The following is an 18978-nucleotide window of genomic DNA, read 5'->3' as shown; positions in this document are numbered from 1 at the left end:
GAAGCACCGTAAAATTTTCGTGTTTAACGATCATGCACAACGAGTTTATTTTCACTAATGCAAAACTCATATTCTTGTATTTGGTTTACAAATAATGGTACGCATGAATGTTTTTTTTCTTTTTTCCCAGGCAATAAAGGATATGTATGATAGAGTAAGCGCTGCAGTAAAAACACATAAAGGACAAACCAAAAGTTTCCCCATAACCGTAGGGTTACACCAAAGCTCAGCTTTAAACTCGTAATTTTTACATTGGTAATGGATGAGCTCATGGGACATATCCAAGATGATATCCTTTGGTGCATGATTTTCACAGATAATATAGTGATGATAGATGAAACTCAAGAGGGGGTAAATGTGAAGCTTAATCTTTGGTGGGAACCGTTGGAGCCTAAGTAAGTCAAAGACAGAATATATGAAGTGCAAGTTCAGTGAAGCAGGGGTTCAAATGAATTAGGGGTGAGGATTGAAGATCAGAAAATACCTAAGAGTGAACGCTTTCACTATCTTAGATCTATCTTGCAAGAAAACAGAGAATTAGATGGAGATCTCAACTATTGAATACAAGCTGGATAGATGAAGGGGAAGAGTGCTTCAGGTGTGTTGTGCAACCATTGTATGCCCACTAAAGCCCAAGGGGAAATTTTCTAGGACAACAGTAAGGCCAACACTGCTTTGTGGCATGGAATGTTCAGCGGTCGTACCTCAACATGAGCACAAAATGAGTGTAGCGGAGATGAGAATGCTTCGGTGGATGTATGGGCACACGAGAAAGGACACGATTAGGAACGAGAATCTCCGAGGTAAAATAAGCGTAGCCCCAATTGAAAATAAGATGAGAGAAAATCGGTTAAGGCAGTTCAGACATGTGAATAGAAGACCTATAGATCCTTCGGTTAGAAGATGTGAGGATGAGATAGAGGTTCAGGGCATAAGGGTAGAGGGAGATCTATGAAGACTTGGAAAATGACTCTAAGAAGAGACATGGAGTGCTTGGAGCTAACGGAATACGTAGCACAAAATCGAGCGTAATGACATTTTATAATTCATACAGCCGACCATACATAGTGGAAAAAGATTTTGTTGTTGTTGTTATTCTTAAATCTTAAAACTCAAGTCCTTGCTCTCAATTTTCACTTGCTAAAAGAAGTTCAAGTTCAATTTCATAACCCATAATTGTTGAAAAAGAAAAATTGTTTAAAGTATTATATAAAATCCAAATTCATCATCTCCTAATTAACGTGTTACCTGTGAGAATCACCTACCTAGAGAATTAGGGATAGCAGAATAAGTTGTGTATCAATATGCAAATGACTTGTATTTCAGTAGTAAGAAATAATATGCAAATGGCTTGTATTTCAGTAGTAAGAAATAATTGTGTATCAATATGCAAATGGCTTGTATTTCAGTAGTAAGAAATAATTATACTCTTATGTTTAATTATTTTTTCGCCTGATATCACTTGTACAAATAAACAAAATAATTAAGCTCTTCCACCCAAAAAAAAAAAAAAAGGGTCCTAGAATTGTTTCATCCGGCATCCTGGAGGAAGCAGTGCACATAATACTGCAGAAGATATCATTTGACCAAGAACTCAAACGTTAAATTGTTTTTAGGTGTATGGTTAATTAGTGCCAACGGTGTGTGGTTGACGGCCAGGGACTGATTAGTCTCATTCCCTTTTACTCTTGATTATTGGTTCCTTTTGTCTTCCTGCAGCATCTGCCCCGAATATTAAGTTGTAATTTCCAGAATTATTTTGGTTAACTTCATCAGAAAAGAAAAGATGTAAGACCAAAAATAAAGAACAAAACAGAAGTATTGTTAAATCTATTAATTTTCTTTTCTTTTTTTGACAAACAATAGCTAGATAATTACTCTAACGATGGCTAGATAATTCATGTAAGAGTAATGTTAGGAAACTAAATTTGTAGATAAAATTTTGTAAACTAAATGACATAGAAGTTAATGAATGGATTACTTAAGTGTTAATAAACATGCTCATTCTTATTGGTGATACATTATTTAGTTGCAAATTTCGTTTACAAATTTAGTTTTCCTAGCACTACCCTTCATCTAAAAGCAAGAACAACGGAATTTGAAGTTGAATGCAAAGAACGGAACACACGGTTCTGACCAACTTATGTATCCATTAAATATATTACCTAAGAAAAATGATATTAAGTAATGATGTAGCTAGTTCTGCAATTACTATGAATGTTGATAAACTAAAGGAAGTCACAGCATGCAGGAAATAATTGGTGTATAAATTTATGGGAAGGAGAGACCACGCCCTTAAAGCCCCTCTAATGGCTAATGACTAATGTCCTCCCAACCATGAACCATCTAACTTCCTTTTCTTTCCATTTAAATACTTATATTAGTTTAACCACATATTTAGGGGGTCAGCACTCATCATTCATGGACCACTCATCACTTCAAGGTGTCCCCATCCAAAATTTCAAAGATCATTTTCATTCAATCTTGTCCTTATATAAAACTAAGCTCTTAGCTACCTCAAAAAAATAGATTAAGCTCGTAGCAATTCAGGTAAGTTAATACGGTCTAGATCTTTTTCTTGAGTGATCAATTATTGCAGTGCAAACGTAGGTTAGTATTTGCAATGGAGTTCAAATTGTATTCCTCAAGTAGTGTAAAATGTCGGATTGCTAAAAAATATATCAATTATCAAATATGAAATCTATTATTTTTAAGAAAAAAAATTCGAGCCTTTCTTAACATTTTTTTTTCTGGTAAATCATTATATTTTTTAACTAGCCTCCAAAGAAAAGTCGTCGTAAGAAGAGGAGGATGGAGAAGCACTTCTGCTTTTCCTCCCCCCCCCCCCGCCCTCTGCTCCCTCTTTTTATTTTTCTACTCTATTACGTCAATAATAGTCTTCTTTGTGGTGATTAAGTCTGTGTCTACTCTATTGTGTCAATCATATTAACACTCGTATAAAATTAAATAAGAAAATAATAAGGAATTAGTAAGGTTATTATAAATGCAAAATCAAAGAATTGGACATTTTAAAATAAAAATGCGTAGAAGAGAAAAAAATGTGTGGAGATAATTTTCCTAAAAAACGTGAGATTTCGATCAGATGAATTTCTACTTCAGTCCTAATGATAACCATTATTGAAAATGGAAAAACAATAACCATTATTGATGTGCTGTGACTTGTAACATGTGAGAGGACTAGCATAACCTATCACTACCCACCCCACCTTCAAATATCATTCAAGTCAACTCTGAATACTTAAAACTTATATGAGTTAAGACCCGTAGACACAAACTTTTTACACACATTTTGATACATGTTATGTGAGGTTCATCCTGTAATGTATTTCAATAATTCAACCGCTCATCTTTTATGTCATCTCTTAGATATTATCTTTGAAAAACCAACTCAGATCCAAAGTCATATGATCATTAGGTTAAGTTTAGTATTTCTTTGTGTAGCCGTATTCATTAATTTCCTCCATTGTAAATGAATGTCTTAATAGTTACAAAAATGATCTATGAATGATGAATTAAAATATAAATGATTCAAATCCTTGAAAGAAGTTACAGAATGAGAGCCACAAAAATATACATAAAAATATATGTTCCCGAATCCTAATCTCATATATATACAAGACAGTTAAAACATAAGTAAGGAATCTTTTGTTTCCCAATTCCCATCCCCACAATTGAAGGCTAATGGGGATATTATTTTGTCTAGGAATCTTTACAAAGTGCGAAATGCACCCAACGCCATGTGTCAACTGTCAGAAATGCAATGTGCATATGCAAGTGGAACCCTTGATAACCCTTGACCTTCATTTTCAGTTACAAATGGAATCCTTAATCTTTGTTTAGTTCTAATGCTTCCTCCAGTTCGTACGTACGTGAAATTATTAAAATTGGACCATGACCCCGATTACTTAGGGTTTAATCTTTGTTTAAGTTTACACCTTTATTTCTTTCTCTACACACCTCTCCTTATTTTTGGATTTTAAATTTAAAAAAAAAAAAAAACAAAGGAGGGTCGGGAGAGAAAATAGGAAAAGTGTGCAAAAGGAATAATGTGTTTGTTTCATTTCCCTAAGAACATATCCATCATCTTCCAATGTTTCTTTTTATATATACTAGCATTTGACTACACATTTTATGTATATGAACACATTGTTTTAGAAAATGAGGAGAGAGGGAGAGAGAGAATATGGGAGGAGTGGGAGGTTTTTGTTTTTGGTTTTTTATTTTTTTATTTTTATATTGGAGGTATTTTAACATCATCTGTAAGTGAGGCTTTAATAAAAAACAGTAAAATTTAGACCTATGAAATTACATTGTTGCCCATCATTTTTTTTGTGTGATAGAAGATTAAGTAGTCTTTTCACCTTCTTTTGGTTGACAAAGAGAGTTTTATTAATTAATAGAGATTAATAGAGATAATAGCTTTGCATTTTCACGTGTGTGGCAATTGACTTTTTTACATTATTTTATAATAAACAACATATTGATCAAATGTGAAGTAGTTTAGACACACGCAAGCAGTGTGAGAGGCTTTTTTTAAGTACTTATTTTGATAGGGAAATTTTATTCAAATTCATTTATTCTCTTTTTACACCCAACTAAAACCAAAAATAAAATTTCTCACCAAGAAACTCCGGCCACCCTATCTCTCCAAAACCCTAACCTCTACACTCCCCAACCCCACCGCCACCTCCCGTGCCACCCACAATGAAAACTCCAAGATCTCAGCCATCATTGTCTATGTCTCGACCTTTCCCTTGCCGCACAACAACTCTCTCTTCCATGCAATCCTTCTAACATGTCCGAATTCAGCCAAAAATTGTCGACCGGTCGAATCTAACTGTGTTGGACCATTTAGTGTACGATAAATGTGTAGAATGACAATTTTAATACTATCATGAATTTTTCCAAATAAAAAATAAAAAATATTGTCATGAATTTCTTTTGGTTTTTTTTTAAAATGGTGGGTTGTTAGAGGGACATTGTTCTAAAAATCCCCGTTTAGGCACTAAGCGGTGGCCAGCCACCTTGATTAATGCTTAGGCATTTAAAAATTAAGAAATGGCGCCTAGACCTGCTGAGGCACCCACCTAGCCTGCCGACCAGCCTATGCACTCATCTAGGTTATGACCCACTTAGACAAGAAAAATATAACTTTTATTTTGCATTTTATTTTTTCAATAAATTGTAAGAGACTTATTGAATACTAAAATGAACACACATTATATGCTTGTTCCCTATGTTTTCATTATGTTCCAATACTTCATAATATATATGTCATTCTATTTTGTAGTTTATGATGAAATTATATGTATATTATGTATAAACTGACTTATTTACACATAATATAATATATTTAATTAAATCCGTCTAATCCGCTTAGGCGCCCGCCTAGGCCTTGTCTAGCCACCTAGGCGCTAGGCCCTAACCCACCACCTGACTAGCACCTAGCGTCTTTTAGAAACTTGGAGAGGGACAAGGTTATCCTAATTTTCAATTTTTGGATGGTAGGTGACGGTAGGGGTTAGGGAGGGTAGAAATTGGAGTGATTGGGGTTTTAGAGAGATGGAATGGCTAGAGTTACCTATTGTTGGATTATTATTTATTTACTTTATTTTATTTTATTTTATTTTTGAAACAATTTTATTTTTGTTGAGTGTAGAAAGAGAATTGTTGAGCAGGTAAATTTTTTCTTTTTGTTTGTGACATGCTTCTAATGAAGCTTAATTATTAAATAATGACACAGGTAAGCACCCAACAAAGTTCGCTTGATCTCTTTCTATACACACGATACTGTTATTTTTTCAAACAATTATGTATCACAAAGTTGTAGAAGGGATTCAGATTTAAATGAAAGTAAAATGCATTTCATTTTTTGGGTACTGATTACTTTTATACATAGAAATTTGATATGTATGATACATGCGGATAACTATACCTAACAGTAATCATATTTTGGAAAGGAAATTAGTTGGGAAAACATATAAGCCAACAAGTCGAGTGAATCTATCGGAAAAAGTTAGGGATCTTGCATATGCTTTATAAGTAATTGAGCTACTTTTTATATTGTCAATTGATTTTATGGATTTTCAATTTTTTTATGGTATTAGAGTAAGTTGTCCCCCCATGTGAAGTCCAACACCCACACGTGTTCCACGTCACCCAATTTGTATTGTCTACATACTAAGCTTGAAAATTCCTTACAAGGGGGCATGGTGAGGGTATCAATCCCACATCAGAGAAAGTAAGGACTTTGCATGTTCTTATAAGAAAATGGGTTACTCCTCATATTGTCAATTGGTTTTACAGTGGAAACTCAACTTTCTTCATTTGGAACTAGAGAGAGATGTATGTACAGTATTGTAGAGAGTTTAACAATTTCATGTCACGAAAAGTTATAGTAACAATGTATCCGTGCTATATATACAAATGCTTTTGATTAAAACATAATAAGGATTTTTGCTAGATGACAAGGAAAGCCACTTTCGCTACATGAACCGTATCTTCAAGTGTTTTGTGGTTCTTTCTTTAAAGATTACAAAACACGACATGAAATTGCACCTTTGCAGTAACATTTGACCAAAATTGTAAGGTGCATGGAAAAGAGCCAGAATTTTATAAACAATAAAGGCAGGCAGCATTTGGCGAAAGGGGATTGAGAGTTTAAGTTTCAACCACCACCAACAATTTGCAAGCCACTAATTTCCCAAAAACTACTACCTAAAGTGGGGGACAAATAGATGACCGGTAGATGTCGTGCGCGTGTGCGGATAGCGTCACAATAATCACAAAAGTCATAAAGCCCTTCCCAATCAATAATTCCAAAAAGGAGTACGGCATTCGAAATATGAACAAACCAATGACCTAAACCGGAAGGGTATGTACTCTTGATTGAATAGCATATTTTTTTTCATACGTAGGTTTAAATATGAAGAAACCAAAGAGTAAATACAAGAGGATATACTCTGTTTGAAGAGCAGATTTTCTCTCATTACGTAAGTTAACAAAACATGCAAGCTAACATATGAAGAAATCATGTGATGTAAAAACAAGAACAAGGGAATACACTCACGATCAAAGAGCATGTTTTGTCTCAATACTAAACACAAGGGGATATACTCTCGATTGAAGAGTCGATTCTCTCCCTATAGGTAAGTTAACATATGAAGAAATCAAGTGTCATAAACACAGGAGGATATATTCTCAATCTTAAGAGCAAATTCACTCTCACTACGTAAACTAGTACATAAAGAAATTACGTGACTCAAACATAAATATATACTTCTAATTGAATGATTAAGGGACAAATTCTCTCTCAATATTTGACCTATATAAATGGAGAAAGTTTTCTTGAAGGTGCTAGTGGCATAAACTTTGATAAAGTGGGCAAATAGTATGGCAACTTGCATGCGGCTTTGACAAGAAGATGCAATCGTGAACATGCTAAGATGCCACAAAAGTCAAATTCTCTTCTTTCTTTCTTTTTTTTTTTATTTGGTTTTGTAGGGTGGAGCACGAAAGGTCAAAATCTTTAATTATTTTACAAATTGGATGGACCGATGGAGACCAAAAGAGGGTTAGATTTTTGTTTCCTTCAAAAAATGTAATGTTGATTTTATTTACAGCATGGAAAGTCCAATCCTGCAATATATAAATTAGACGCGACCACCCCAAACTTGTTCATCTTTCCGCTTTGATATTGCAACTGTAATATGTTTTATTATGCAATGAAATTCAGATGCAGTCCAACCATAAAAAGACTCAAGAAATTATTAGGTGTAGCTAGCAGCAGAACCACGAGTCATCCAATCGCACACGTAAGTCTTGTCCGTGTGTTTGTTGCACTGAATTATCTCAAACTGGACTAGTTTCATGAGCAAAGTTGAACTAGCTTAAAATAGATTAAGATGGACTAACTTAGTGAGGTGTTTGGTGCAGTGTTAGACTATGCAAATAGGATCGTCCTCAATTTGGTGTTTGCTCAAATATAGACTAAATCATTGGTCTATTTTAATTTCTTTTCTATTAAAGATATTATCAAAATTAACAATATTGGATGAAAGTGAGACTCAATAAAAAATACAAACCAAATTTCTTCCAACAAAAGAAATATCATGATTCAAGAGTAAACAGATAACGTAATAGATAGCTACAATATTATCATTCAAAAGTAAATCCTCATAATTCACAAAAATAAGTTGACATTAGCCAAAGTATTTCGCAATGCAAGACTAAGTTGGAAGCATTGACCTAGTGTTGTACAATTAACAAAAGACACCATATAATATAATCATCTGCTTGCTTTGAAGCTTTTGGATGAACGCATTTTTGAATTCGGCATCTAATGGCTTGAAACCCCCACATTTTGTAGCTTTCCAAAATACGACTCAATCCTTTAATTTAATCCATAGGAGAAAGACTCATTGCTTTAAGTTCTTTAGATACACTATGATCTGCAATACCTCGAACTATAACTTTTGTTACTATTTGCATCAGTTTCCCACTTTCAACATAAAATCTTTTCCTCTTTCTTTGACTACTTGCAAATTGGTTGCTTTATTGACTTTGTTGGTTCACTGGAGAAACATCATTTTCAACTACAACAGCATTTGCATTAACCTCATTATGGCTTTGCTCCTCCATCATTTCAGCATGGATTTCAGCTACATTACTCGTAACACAATCATTTTCAAATATATGCAAATCTATCATAAAGTGGAAAATGTTTGCTTCTCCATTCCTCCGCATCTTTATATTTCTAAGATTAAAGGGTAAATTACAGAAAACTACCTCAACTATTTGGTCATTAACAGTTTTATACCTCGTTTTTAAAAAGTTTTAATGTCATACCTTATCTTCGAATTTGTTGCAATGTCATATCTTTCGTCAGTTGTCTGTCAATTCCTCTGTTAAATGCTGACATGGCTTGAGGCGGGGCCTACTTTTTATTAAAAATATTAATAAAATAATAATTTACCCTTAAAAAAATTAAAAAAAAAAACCCAATCATCTTCCCCGAGAACCCTTTCCCCTTCCCTGCAACCCAAATCCAAAACCTCTCCTCCACCACCTCTTCGACTCCCCCTCCCTCCGTTCCACCAAATCTCTACCTCTCATGGGCTCGAACCCGACCCGATCCCCCTTGTCTTCTCCTTTGCAACCACCTTTCCGACCCAAACCCACGCTCTCTCTCGTCTCTCTCCTCTGTAAACCCTAAAAAGCAAACCCCCAAACTCTCCCTCTCCTGACCCGCCTCGACCGCATGTCTCTGATGCCGAGATTTTGATCAAGAGCGGCGGGTGTGCTAAAGAATTTGGCTGGGTTTTATTTTTTAATCAAAATTTGTTTGTTTTTAGGTAGAGATGAGAAGAGTGGGATCAGTGGCCGGGGAGGGTGGGGGATGTTGGCGCTGGTTTTTTTTATTTTTTTATTTTTTTTAAGTTTTGAATGGGAGGGGAGGTGAAGAGAGTGGAGGAGATGGAGGTGGTTGGGAGGCTCGGGAGGGAGATGAGGGGTGGGGGGGTTGCAGGGGAGGTGGGGGTAGGGTACTGGGCTTGGAAGGTTTTGGGGGGCGGGAGGGACCGACGGGGAAGATGGGAAGGGAATGGGGGGTTTCGGGGGGAAGGGGATCTGGGTTTGGTTTATTGGGTTTTTTTTTAATATTCAATTAAGTTTTTAATAGAAAGTGGGTCCCGCATCAAGCTACCTCAGCATTTAACAGAGGAATTGACAGATAACTGACGGAAGGTATAAAATTGTAACAAATTCATAGATGAGTTATGACATTGAAACTTTTTAAAGATGATGTATGAAACTGTTAATGACCCAATAATTGAGGTAGTTCTGTGTAATTTACCCAAGATTAAATCAACAAAGCAATACAAAAATTTAGCATGTGTCAATATCGAGAATAATACAATTAATTAGTAAATAAAATAGGATTTGAACTTGCACATAAGCTTGTCATGCTGCGTCACTGCCGACTTGAATGCACTTTTTGACATCACTCGATACAAATTCACTTGTGTTCATCATGTCAAGAACTAAACTTTTTTTTTTTTCCTTCTCATTTCTGCAAAGAAGGCCTACGGACGCTCCGGTTCGAAGATGTGACTACGGGATAGAGGTTCAGGGCCGAAGGGGTAGAGGAAGACCTATGAAAACTTTGGAAGAGACCCTAAGAAAAGACTTAGAGTACTTGGATCTTAACGGAGGACATGACACAAAACCGAGCGCAATGACATTCTAGGATTCATATAGTCTACCCCACTTAGTAGGAAAATGCTTTGTTGTTGTTGTTGTTGTATTTCTGTAACTTTGACTCAATATGTGGACTTGCCTTTATACTTGCATTAGAACATAAAACATTGACATTGTTCGAAACTTCAATCAAACATTTATATTCGCTCGAAGAAGAGCACAGCTAGTCAATCCACGCTACCAAATTTTGGTGAAGCGAAGCAGACGAGACTACTAATGATGGTCTTTGTGGTCCTCTACTTTTTGGGAGGGGGTAGGTCTTGTTAAGACCGTCTAGCAAGCCATTTAATCGAGGCAAGTGACGCAATCTTAATAAAACTAGGGTACTTTAACGAAAAATTCTTGGTACTATTCACTCTAACGAGAAATTACATTTTTACACTAAAAAGTCAATCCTGGTACTATCTATTTTATCCTTTATTTTGTTCTTATCGTTAAAACTAAAAGTTTTCAAGTCATTTTCATTAATTTTCCTTTAAAACTAATCCCTGCAATAACAAGCACGCAACTACACTGGTCTGTGAAGCTTAGTGATGACAAACAAACACACGCTGTATAGCCACCCGAACTTATGAATATCTCCCATAAGATGTTATATATACTCTAAATACAAGAGATTCAAACCTAGGTGCCAAACAGAACCACAAAACCTAGGCCAACTGATCTACACTAGATACTATTAACAGAAATCGATTGGCCATGGCAACTAACACACAAAACCACAAAACCTCATATCAAAGTTATCAGTAACCAGCGGCAGTCCGAAAGATGGCACGGCAGCATGTTTTGCGAAATTATGACATTATCTATAAAAACATCTCTTCAACATAAAGCTTAGCTAACTCGAAAGGTTGTCGACTGTCTGACCCCAAAATAACATTAATTCCATCTAGAATATCGACATAAATAGCTAACTAGGTTACCCCTACAAATTGGCATACGCTAGACTACCGAACTTAAAGATAACAATTCTAGCCACAAATCTGGGGATCATTCCAATATCGACGGAAAAACTAATGCGCGGTCACCAGCGAGACTAGATGATTAACTTTTGCTTCCTCTTCGCCGCTTCTTACCAGACTTGGTCTCACTTGCCAGTGCCTTGGCTAAAGTTGGGGACTTCCCCTTTGGTGTACTTTCTGGTGCTTTCTCAGTATCACTTGAGGCTTCCTTCATATCCTCATCTTCTTTTGTCGGCTTTGATGCAGATTTTGCCTTGCCCGTACCATTGGCATTTGCTTTGCTGCCGCTAGCAGACGATTTAACCTTGGAAACGGAGGCCGTCTTTGATGTGCTCTGATTCGACTTCCCAGCCTTCTGTGCGTCTTGCTTGGACTTGGTGGAAGCTTTTTGTGCGCTGCTGTCATCTTCCTTGGATTTGGCGCTTTTAGGCGTCTGGGTATCATTGTTCTTTGATTTGCTGGATGTCTTCTGAGCAATTTCAACCGATTTACCACTACTTTTGGGAGTGTGATCCTTTAATTTTCCAATACTTTCGTCATCCGTTTTGCCAGAAGCACCTTTGGATTTGCCATCAGATTTACTGCTTTCTTTCGATTTGCGACCAAATTTAGTTCTTGCACCTTTCGATTTGCTGGAGGAAGCTCCTCCACCCCTAGAAAATTGACTTGAATTTAGACAACTACAGAAATAATGACATCAACATTTAAGTAACATAAATTACACTCACACTTTGGGCGAAGTGTCCATCTTTTCCTTCTTAGTCGGGCCATCAGGATTTTTTTTCACTTTCTTCTTCAAAGGCCTGGTTACAATAGCAAAACATTAAAGAGGATATGATCACAACTCACAAAAAACAAACATGCAAAATAATTGTAGCAAAGCTTTACAAACAACTCAGGAATTCAAAACTCCGGTATTGTGGATTTTAAGTTAAATCCTAAACAATGCTTAATCATCAACTAGCACCATTTTCAAGACAAGTCAACGACATGTGAACAAACTAAGTACACAAGGGTGACAGTCATCAGAAATTCAATAGAATACAAAGATATTAGAACATAATCTTGATATCACATTCAACCTACAGCATGGTGCAGACAATAATCCAGAAACTATGAAGTTTAAGGACTAGTATTAAAGTCTTATGTATAAAGTACACATCAAAAGTAAATAATACATACACGTCAGAAGAAGCATCATGACTCGATTGATCATTTCCTTGCTGCTGTCAACAGAAATGTTTCAGCACAAAAATTGAGCATGGAATGATTTAAAGTAGCACAAGAATGGCAGCGACTAACCTCATCTGAGTCAGGGTCATCTGCTACAAACTCCCACCTCTCTTTTTTAAGATTTAGTGTTTCTTTATCACCATCAGTATAAGATACCTATGAAATAATCGAACAAGTACAAAGAATTTAAGTATATCAAGTTTCATTTTAAAATGAAAAAGGAAAATCAATGATGATTCTTTTTGGCGATTAATTCAATTAAAAATGAAAGAATAACGTGCTTAAAATAAGGATGGAGACTTCCAAAGTTGGCATCTCACCTTATGCTTCTTTTTAGCAGAATCAAAAGATGCGACAACACCTTCATAAAACCTGTAAAATTTGTCAATAAAATATTAAATGACAAACTTAAATTTTGAATGTTACAACCATAAACAAATTCCTTAATCTAGTTCTTAAAAAAAAAAAAAAAAAAAAGTTCTGGAAAAATTCAAGAGTTTTCTAGTAGTAGTTTAATAATCCTATCTAAAATGAAACTTTAGCAGGATATCTTTATCCCCACTCCCCATAGAAAATGAAAAAATATATGAGAATAAAAGGAAAGGTCAGTACAAAAGAGAACCAAATTTGAAAGCCAAACATTCATGTGTAAACTCCTGCAGCATTGCAAGAAATACATTGAGGAAATACCGTACACAAGGTCAGTACTTACGTACGATCTTTTGGCCACCAAACTTTAATCTTTGATCCAACCATATCCTCGCCATAATCTTTGTCATCAGATTCCTAAATAGGAAAAAAAACAGTAAGAATGTATACAAAAGGAGGTAAAATCAAAAGTTGAATACAAGCATGACTTCAAGAACAGAATGGAACCCTGAAAGAGCCTAAAAATGAAAGGCCAACAGCAGGTGACGGAATAAGTCAAGATAAGTTCATAACATGATTGTTAATGGCATAAATTAATCTTCATCTCCAAAAAAAAAGCATGAAGAAATTATTGGTTCGGATCGCAGAACAACAATAAAAATAATAATAAGGAGCACTAACATAAGAGACCGCATAGTCATAGATATCTAATCACCATAAGTCCACTACTACACAATGAACAAAACTAACAATAATAATCCAAAATCTTGCAAAATGTGAGGAACACCATATAATGCACTAGCATCCATAAACAGCAAATGCTAATATCAAGGGGAAAGCACACAATTCTTTTAACGAAAGATACAAATTTTAGAATAGAACAAAGCATGCATACCTTCTCTTTTCCTGAAGCACGCTTCCTCTTTGAATTTGTCTTAGGGGTCACCTCCTGGGGAGATTCATCCTTAGTTAATTTTGGGGCTGACTTTGGTGTTGACACCATCTCCTAAATAATAACATTAATTTTATTAAAAATGTATTTAACAACAGAAACAAGTGACGGTATCAAAGCCAATAGGAAAGTACTTTGTCATCATCCTTAGCTGAAGATTTTGTTGCAGCCTTTGCCGGAGTAACTTTTCCTTGACCCCGCTTTTTCTTATCTTCTGCTTGCTTTATAGAAGACCCACCGCTAGTTTTAGTGTTCCCATCTACCTTCTTGACTGACTTCTGTTTTGCTTCTGAATCACTTGTGGTGCCACTTTCCTTTCTAGATGCCTCCACCACAATTGGACTTTTATTCTCATTAGAAACCCCAGCAGACACCTTTTTCCCAGAGCGTCTACTTGGTTTTAATTCTGAATCACTGGTTCCGTCAGTTACCTTTTTTGGTTCATCATCTGCCGATGGTGCTGCTCCTTTATTAGAACTATCTTTCTTCTTATTCCGTCCAGCCTTTTTGGAGCGACTTTCACCAGGAAGGCTCTCACTTGGAGATGGAGAGGCAACAGCAGCAGGTTCCTTTTCCAATGGCTTTGAAGAGATGTTAACATCAGATACTACTTTCTCATTTTTCGATTGCACAGCTGCCTCCACAGAAGGATCCTCACGAGGTGAGCTGGGAATATCTTCTGTTTCACGCTTATGTTCTGGCTGTATCTCAGTATCTTCCTCATTATCAGCTTGACAATTATCTGAAGGTTGTGTTGATTTTGTTGACAAATCAGAATTCCCAGCTCTTTCTTTGGTAGATATTTCTGGAATTTGCTCTGCCTCAGCAGCTTTCTCAGTCTCCAAACTATCAGGTTCAGCATTGCTTGATGCATTTGGATCTTTCTGATCCTCAGTATCGTTGCCCTCCTCTTCCTTCTTCAAGGCATTTGACTCGGCAACAGAGTCATCTTCTCCAGTCTCTGCATTACCATTGTTCACAACTAACTTTGAAGATCTGTCAACAGCTGGATCAACTCGTTCAGGAGAAACTGGTGCTTCTGCCTTTTCTTTATCTACCTGCAAGGACAAATAGAACTGGTGAAATAACCCACTTCAATCAAATAATTTTTTTACTGATAGAAGCATAAAGGACATAAAACATAGAAAGGAAAAAAAAAAAAAAGAATTTCACAGAAGAAACTCACTTGGGCCACCTCATTGGAAGATTCCCTAATTGCTGACTTCTCCTCGGCAGCCTGCAGTAGCAATAGTTAATACGACAGAGGAGAGGAATCCCAAGTTGCCGACTTGGCTTGCAAAGACAAATCAATGCAATATTATCACCAGCCAACAGCAGGCTGTTTGACGCCGTGCATGAAGGAACAACCAAACTTGACATACCAAAGTAACCAAACCAACCGCAACCCCCAGAGAAGAAAATGGGAAAAATATGGAGTCTTTTATAAACACCAATGTTATTGAACAAGTTACTGAATAAGAGAGAGGATAAAGATTTAAAAAAAAAAAAAAAAACCTTTGCTGAGAAAACAGAAAACTATGAAGCTTTACATAATTATCATTATGAATAGAAGAATGCATAGAAAATGTCTTAATCTTGCAACTCTGGACATCATACCACATTTTCATCAGAATCATGGACTTCATTCTGCTCAGCATCACGGCCTTCATTCTGCTCAGTATCGTCACCTGCCTCTTGGCATATTGATGCTAGAACTTTACTATAATCATTAAAAACAATGCCCAAGCTTTTTACTTCATCTATCAGGTAATCCTTAAGTTTAGTAGCACAGCTTTCAAGTACTCTCTCCCCCAACTTCCGTCCAATTGGTAGAATGTCCTACAAGAAAAAAATTGGTTAGAAAATGAAAAATAAAACAGCATGTTGGAGGTACTAATTGTCAATCAAAAACAATTGTTCACCTCATTGTCGTTTTTCACACTAGCTAATAAGGTAGATAGTAGCTCAGCAGATACTTCTTCACTTTCTTCTAAAACAAGAGTCATAATAGTCTCCATGGAAGAAAAAACGTTCTCTGGGTGATAATCCCTGAAATACATAAAAATGAAAATATATAGTGTTGTGTTTTCTAGAACAAATCAGCTTCCAAGTCTTACTCCACCAGTAGAAACAAATAATAAAAATATAGTATCTATAGTCTAGACACAAAGAGGTCGCACTTGGTGCGATGGCAAGTGCCTTCGCCCATGAGCGGTAGGTCTCGGGTTCGAGACTTGGGAGCAGCCTCTCCATGAATGGGGGTAAGGCTAGCCGACATTCACCTCTCCCAGACCCTGCGTAAAGCGGGAGCCTTGTGCACTGGGTACGACCTTTATAGTCTAGACACACATAAAGTGGTGACTCCAACTCTACTTATGACTTTGTACCTTATCGCCTTAAGAAAATGTTGGAACATTTCAACGATCAATGCATCACATTCAAGGTCCAACATCACCACACACGATCTGACCTTCGCAACAGTTTCAAGAATGGAAGCCCTCTTTGCGTATGATCGGCTCGACTTGTCATGTAGATTTTCAAAGGATGATACAATAAGATGAAAGACTTCCTGCATGCATAAGATTTAGAAGGTTTATTGAATTTTTTTCTAATATAACATGAGCAGATGCTAACAAAAAAAATCCAGTTTAGTGATCCAAATCCCAGGTACCTTCATTTGCTCATCATCATAAGGTGCATCAGGTGCAGTTATTCTTGTTATCTCACTGATGCAAGCTGCAACTCCAACTTTGACATCAGGATTTGAATGCCTAAAAAGTTCCTCAGCAACCAATGCATTCTGTGATGGGGAAAGTGCAGTTTGCATTGACTTTGTAGGTGATTGTTCTACCTTCGATAGAAAATTCTCAACTCTCTAATATATCACCAGGAAAAGAACAATTCAATATTAGGAAACGAACAACAAAATATTAGGGAAAGAACAATACACTGGCACAAGAATTTTTCGATTCAATCTATGCCAAAACTGTGCAGACAAAATTGAATTAGCTAGATCAGAAACCAGAGGGAAAAGAAATCAACATGACAGGTGAGTTTATATTTAAAAAAAATTAAAAAAAAATCTACAATCACCGGAACATGGAAAAGAAAACACGCATCAGTAACAAACTTTAATATAAGAAAAAATAAATAAATACTCTTAGTTTTCGGAAAGGTACAGATAATAAATTTAATGAATGGGTGTGCACACGCGCGATAATTGACACATAAACTTGATTTCATGAAGATATGTAGAAATGAAGAGCAAGGAAGACCTTTTTGGGAAACTGTTATGCCAAGCTTGTGTATAGCAAATATCCTTTTTAAGGAAAATGTAATTCAAAGCATCCAAAAAATTTTCCATTATACTCTTTCCGAATCTCGGCTTGAGAAAGCAGGGAAAAAAAAAACATATGAAATGACTTTCCTCTATCTTAAATGCCCAGCTTCAAGAGCATTAATGAAACATTTGAATTTGAAATGACCATCCTTCAATTTGAATTCTTAGTCATGGTGAACATTAATAATTTACCTTCATATACATATCAGGAGATCATTTGAACTTCCTTTGTTGTATATAATAAAAGACTAACCTTAAAACACCTAAAACCTTTCATCATTCTTCCAATTTATAACCTATATGGTAATTGTTAAATGCAGAATACCATTTACAAACCAACACAGAACTCACGAAGATATGCATTCTTGTCTTTCTTTTTATGCCCAGTCATAACTGACTTAACCCGTGTGCTGTACACACAATGAGAGATATAATTAATAACGAATCCCGCAGCTAAGAAGCTAGAAGGGAAAGTGAAATAGAGACTCAACCCTTTGTCCCCAACCTCATTAAATCACAAAATTCCAGCATTGAAAGGATAGCTAGAGCTTCATGCATGGCATATGAAAGTATTGCCCCTTCATACAAGCATCAGGATTTAAATGGGGAAAAAACACTTGGCACAAATCACAAAAAAATAACATGGAAATGTTAAAACCCACTTGAATCTCAAACCAGAAGCTTTCAAAACAACAACATTCAAACCCCAATTGACTAAATTAACAAATAACCACAACAAAAACAGTTTAATTAACAGAACCTATGAAATTAAACACGGAACGAAAGCAACTGGGACGCAAATACTTCACAATCCGAAAAGAAGAAGAAAACCCAACAATTCGAAGAGGAATTAGGGCTTACGTCGAGAACATCAACGAGGTCAGGGACGGAAGACGGAGGTTCCAAGAGCTGATTCCCAGCTTCCGTAAGCTGTGCTTCGAGCTCTTTTTCTGCCGACGCCATTGTTCCTCCCCTCTCCTGTTTCTTTGGTCTAGATCCTTGACAATCTCGCAGGTCTAGCCCTAATCTCACACCATTGAAGGCCCAGAACCACACGAATCCAAGAGAGAGAAAGCGGAAAGAAAAAAAAAACAAAGTTTGGAGAGAGAAAGTTAGGGTTTTCTTTTTAGAGAGAGAAAGTGAGTGAGAGAGATAGAGAGAGAGTTGCTCGATTTTATTTTTGCAAATAAAAATAATAATAATTTGTCAATCGATGGATCGCTCTGGTATTTTATATTTTCGCTCGCCCTCACATCTCCAGTATTTATTTTGTGCGCTTTTAAAAGAGAATCCGACGGAGCAGCGCTCGGAATCCGCGGGATTGTGAATTCGAGTTCAATTTCGGATTTCAAATCCGCCTTTGGATCTTTCCTGTGGGGACCACCTGCCGTATTTGAACCGTAGGTTTAATGCTGCTTTTCCTTTTTCTTGGGAAGATTTCCTTTTTTTTTTGTTAAGCGACTAAATTTTTGAAATCGATGAATTTTCATTTTTTTTTAATCACTGAAATTTGAAATTTACAGAAAACGAATGGATAAATTGATGGGCCACTCACTCACACCATCCTCTATCTTCCCGTTCGTCACTTTTTCACGTTAGCTGCTTACGTGGTATGCACAAAGCCTGCTCCCTCGCTTTAGATAAAAATTAATAAAATATTACAACGTTTAAAAGACGAGGCATGAGTTTCTAATGTGACCCGAAGTTAGAGAGGTAAAATGTAATTTACCCATAACGAATACACATTTGAAACATATATTATTATAATAGATTTGTCGAGCTCTTGTGCAAGAAGATTTATAGTTGAGGTGATTAACAACGTTCACCGTTATATTGAAGTTCTT

General features: G+C 36.1%; 1 protein-coding gene across 1 annotated transcript; it reads right to left on the bottom strand.

The window, feature by feature from the left end:
* Positions 1-11062: 11062 nt before the first annotated feature.
* Positions 11063-18381, bottom strand: LOC126604157 (sister chromatid cohesion protein PDS5 homolog C-like). The gene is made up of 14 exons (XM_050271298.1): positions 17996-18381; positions 16466-16669; positions 16182-16363; positions 15717-15843; positions 15412-15633; positions 14981-15031; positions 13929-14852; positions 13738-13848; positions 13186-13259; positions 12794-12845; positions 12543-12629; positions 12423-12466; positions 11969-12043; positions 11063-11893 (listed from the first exon to the last, which is right to left on the bottom strand). The coding sequence occupies exons 1-14, from the start codon at positions 18095-18097 to the stop codon at positions 11323-11325; spliced, it is 2826 nt and encodes a 941-aa protein (XP_050127255.1). The 5' UTR covers positions 18098-18381; the 3' UTR covers positions 11063-11322.
* Between the last annotated feature and the right edge of the window lie 597 nt (positions 18382-18978).

This window comes from Malus sylvestris, chromosome 15 (genome assembly GCF_916048215.2).
Source record: "Malus sylvestris chromosome 15, drMalSylv7.2, whole genome shotgun sequence".
In the NCBI taxonomy this organism is placed as follows: Eukaryota; Viridiplantae; Streptophyta; class Magnoliopsida; order Rosales; family Rosaceae; genus Malus; species Malus sylvestris.
The sequence above is the reverse complement of the archived record's forward strand: the minus strand, read 5'-3'. Positions and strand labels throughout refer to the sequence as shown.

Bases quoted from the DNA above. Each gene is read 5' to 3' on its own strand.
- LOC126604157 (XM_050271298.1), bottom strand. From the start codon at position 18,097: ATGGCGTCGGCAGAAAAAGAGCTCGAAGCACAGCTTACGGAAGCTGGG. The intron at 13,260-13,737 runs GTATGCATGCTT...TTTCCTATTTAG, and splicing joins GTGCTTCAGGAAAAGAGAAG to GAATCTGATGACAAAGATTA. The intron at 12,630-12,793 runs GTGAGATGCCAA...ATTATTTCATAG, and splicing joins CTGCTAAAAAGAAGCATAAG to GTATCTTATACTGATGGTGA.